Below are 4,578 nucleotides of genomic sequence, written 5' to 3' on the forward strand. Positions count from 1 at the left end.
AGACAGGTTATCTGCTCTCAAACCCTGTTTCCTGATAAGATGTTATCAATGACAATGCGTGCCGGAAACTGCATTCACAATTTTAATTTCACCTCATCCCGGTGGTCCTGTGATCTCGCCCTGCCTCCATTTGTTTTGTGATATTTTATTACCTTGTGAAGTATGTGATCTCTCTGACCCACATCCCATTCATGCACTCCCTCCCCTTTTGAGAATAGCTAATAAAAACTTGCTGGTTTTACCGCTGGGGGAACATCAGGGATCCTGCTGATATGTGATGTCACCCCTGGACACCCAACTTTAAATTTCTCTCTCTTGTGCTCTTTCCCTTGATTTCTCAACCCAGCCGAGACACTTAGGAAATAGAAAAGAACCCCCGTTAAACATCGGGAGCGGGTTCTCCCGATATTCCATGATACCACCACTAAGACCAAAATATAGAACATCTCTAGCACATTTCTTACAGTCCACAACACGCTAGCCATAAACCAGTATTCTGATTTCTACCGCCACATATAAGATCTGGCTGCTCTTGAACTTGAGACAAACGTAATCATTCAGTGTGTATTCTTCTATGTCTAACTTCTTTTAGTCAATATTATCTCTGTGATAGTTGTACATGTTACTACATGTAGCAGCAACCTACTCTAATTACTATGTGGGATTCCAGTGTATCTCACACAGTAATTAAAGTATGCCAAATCAATGGTTTATCACCATTCATTTCTTCATTCTACTCTTTTTTTTTTTTTGTGAGACGGAGTCACCCAGGCTGGTGAGTCATCCATTTGTGAGACGGAGTCACCTCTGTCACCCAGGCTGGAGTGCACTGGCTCGATCTCGGTTCACTGCAAGCTCCACCTCCCGGGTTCACGCCATTCTCCTGCCTCAGCCTCCCAAGTAGCTGGGACTACAGGCTCCTGCCACCACGCCCGGCTAATTTATTTTTGTATTTTTAGTAGAGAAGGGTTTCACCGTGTTAGACAGGATGGTCTCGATCTCCTGACCTTGTGATCTGCCCGCCTCAGCCTCCCAAAGTGCTGGGATTACAGGCATGAGCCACCGTGCCCGGCCTTCTTCATTCTACTCTTGATGAACATTTGGATTATTTCCAACGGAGGTTTTTATGAACAAAGTGCCCATGAACATTCTTAAATAGGTCTTTTAAATGAACACATGCCCTTATTTTTTTAGTTATCCCCGTAAGAGTGGACTTGTCATTTCGCAGGGTTTAAGTATGCTTAGTTTTAGTAGATACTACTATAAATAGTTACCCAACATGCTTTTACCAACTTACACTTCCACAAGCAGTAGCATTAGAGTTCTGGTTGCTTCACTTTGTCATTGACACTTGGTATTGTCAGTCTTTTTAATTTTAGTAATTCTGATGGATATATGAAAGTGCCTCATTGTGTTTTAAATTGTGTTTCCATGATGAGTTATAATGGGTAGCACTTTTATGTTTTTGGGTATTTAGATATCCTTTTTTTGTGAAGTACCTGTTCAAATCTTATGTCTATTTGTTATTGTGTTTTTTGTAACTCTAAAACTTGATTTACAGGAGTTTTTTGAAATTCCGGGTACAGATGATTGGCCAGATAAATATATTGCAAGCATTCTTGCTCATCATTTTGTCTTTTCACCCTCTTAATGGTGACTTAATAAACAATAATTCACAATTTTAATGAAGTCTAAATTAATAATATTTTATCTTTTTGGACTTATTTAAAACATATTTCCCTACATTAAATTATTTTTCTATTTTTCTGTAGTTTTAATGTTTTATCTTTCCCACTTAGATTCATGATCTACCTCAAAATAATTTTTGTGTACAATGGAAGGCAGGTGTTTTGTTCCCCTTCCCTGCCATGGAAAATACTATCTTTCTTTACTAAATTGTACTGATGCCTTTGTTGTAAATCAGGTGACCACGTAGGCATGAATCTGTTTCTGGAATCTTTGCTATCTTTTATTGGTTCAGTTTCAGTCCTTGTGCCAATATTACACTGTGATAGTTACTGTAAATTTGTAAAATCCGCCAATTTGTTCTTTTTCAAGATTTCCATGCCTTACCTAGGTCCTTTGCATTTCTATGTACATTTCAGCATCAGTTTTTTAGTTTCCACACACACACATACACACACACACACACACACACAAATGCTTTCTGGTAATTTTGATTGTAATTTTGTTGATTATGTTGATCAATTTTGAGAGGATTAGTTGTTTTACTCTCAGCAATTTAGTTTTAGGCATAGAAATTTTTAATGTCTTATTAGATTTATTCCATGAATTAAATGTTTTATTGCTGTTACCACGTATTATAAATGGCAACTTTTGTACATTTCGTTTCTAGCTGTTTATTACTTTTATATAAAACATATATGTAAATTTTATATTGAGTATGTATCCAGTGACTGTGCTAAATTCACTAAAATGTTATAGATTTATTTTTTATTTTCCACATAAAATTATGTCATCTGTAGATCATGAAAGTTTTCTTTTTCATTTTTAGTCGTTAAAACTTGATTTCTTTGTATTGCCTTTGTGCATTGGCGTAAGTATGGTGGTTAGTAGAAGTGATGGTAGTGGACATTCTTGTCTTGATCTTGCATTCAGAAGAAAAGTTTTCAATACATCATTGTTATGTTAAGTGTAAGCCTTTTTGTAGGTATATTTTAACAGAGGAAGGGCATTCCTACTGGCTGACGAATGATTTAATCATGAGTGAGGGCTGTTTTACCAAATGCTTTTAGCATTTATATAAATTGTCATATGGAGTTTTGGGGAGGATTCTGTTAATGTGGTAAATTGCTTCCATTGAGGTTGAAAGCTAAACCAACCTTGATTCCTAGAAAAAAGTCCATTTGGTCATCGTATGTTATCCTTTTAATAAATTACTGAATTCTTGTATTATTTTATTTAGTATTTTTGCATTTGTGTTCATGAGGATTATTACTCAGTGATTTTCCTTTTCTTACAATGTTTTACTAGGCTTTAGTTTTAAGGTTATGCTGGTCTTATGAGGTAAAAAATATTTCTCCTTTTTTGATTCTTTGAAAAAACACCGGGCGCGTGGGGCTTGAGGCCGAGAACGGCCCTTGCTGCCACCAACATGGAGACCTTGTACCGTGTCCCGTTCTTAGTGCTCGAATGTCCCAACCTGAAGCTGAAGAAGCCGCCCTGGTTGCACATGCCGTCGGCCATGACTGTGTATGCTCTGGTGGTGGTGTCTTACTTCCTCATTACCGGAGGAATAATTTATGATGTTATTGTTGAACCTCCAAGTGTTGGCTCTATGACTGATGAACATGGGCATCAGAGGCCAGTAGCTTTCTTGGCCTACAGAGTAAATGGACAATATATTATGGAAGGACTTGCATCCAGCTTCTTATTTACAATGGGAGGTTTAGGTTTCATAATCCTGGACCGATCGAATGCACCAAATATCCCAAAACTCAATAGATTTCTTCTTCTGTTCATTGGATTCGTCTGTGTCCTACTGAGTTTTTTCATGGCTAGAGTATTCATGAGAATGAAACTGCCGGGCTATCTGATGGGTTAGAGTGCCTTTGAGAAGAAATCAGTGGATACTGGATTTGCTCCTGTCAATGAAGTTTTAAAGGCTGTACCAATCCTCCAGTATGACATGTGGAAAAGAATGAAGAGCAGCAGTAAAAGAAATATCTAGTGAAAAAACAGGAAGCGTATTGAAGCTTGCACTAGAATTTCTTCTTGATATTAAAGAGACAAGTTTATCACAGTATTTTTTTTTTTTCCTGCTGACCTATTGCTATACCAACAATGTTGAGTGGCATTTTCTTTTTAGTTTTTCATTTCTTAAAGAAAATATACTCCATATCTACAACTATAATATCAAATAAAGTGATTGTTTTTTACAACCCCCTTAACATTTTTTGGAGATGACATTTCTGATTTTCAGAAATTAACATAAAATCCAGAAGCAAGATTCCATAAGCTGAGAACTGTGGACAGCTGATCAGCTTTACCTGTGGTGCTTTGCCTTTAACTAGAGTGTGTGATGGTAGATTATTTCAGATATGTATGTAAGACTGTTTCCTGAACAATAAGAGGAATGAAAGGAGCAGAAATAAATACTTTTTCTAATAAAAAAAAAAAAAAAAAAAAAAAAAAAAAAAAAAAAAAGAAAAAACACCGTTTAAGACTGATGGTTTTTTATTTTTAATTTTTTGAGGTACATAATAGGTTTGTATATTTATGGTGTATATATGTTTATGGTATAAATATAGTAGATGTACATATATATTTATGGGGTACATAAGATATTTTGGTACAGGCATGGAATGTGTTTTAATCATATCAGAGTAAATGACCCCATCACCACAAGCATTTATCCTTTCTTTGTGTTACAGACAATTCAGTTATACTCATATAGTTATTTTTAAATGTACAATACATTATTGTTGACTGTAGTCACACTGTTGTGGTATCAAATATTAGATTTTATTCATCTTATCTAACCATATTTTTGTGCCCATTAGCCATCTCTACTTCCTCTTCTCCACTCCACTACCCTTCCCAGCCTCTGATATAACC

At 36.1% G+C, this 4,578-nt stretch overlaps 1 protein-coding gene across 1 annotated transcript; it reads left to right on the top strand.

Moving 5' to 3' along the window:
* Nucleotides 1-3,085: 3,085 nt before the first annotated feature.
* Nucleotides 3,086-3,911, top strand: LOC144340715 (oligosaccharyltransferase complex subunit OSTC). Its single transcript, XM_078001185.1, has one exon. The coding sequence runs from the start codon at nt 3,116-3,118 to the stop codon at nt 3,563-3,565; it is 450 nt and encodes a 149-aa protein (XP_077857311.1). The 5' UTR covers nt 3,086-3,115; the 3' UTR covers nt 3,566-3,911.
* Nucleotides 3,912-4,578: the final 667 nt, after the last annotated feature.

This window comes from Macaca mulatta, chromosome 4 (genome assembly GCF_049350105.2).
Source record: "Macaca mulatta isolate MMU2019108-1 chromosome 4, T2T-MMU8v2.0, whole genome shotgun sequence".
Taxonomy (NCBI): Eukaryota; Metazoa; Chordata; class Mammalia; order Primates; family Cercopithecidae; genus Macaca; species Macaca mulatta.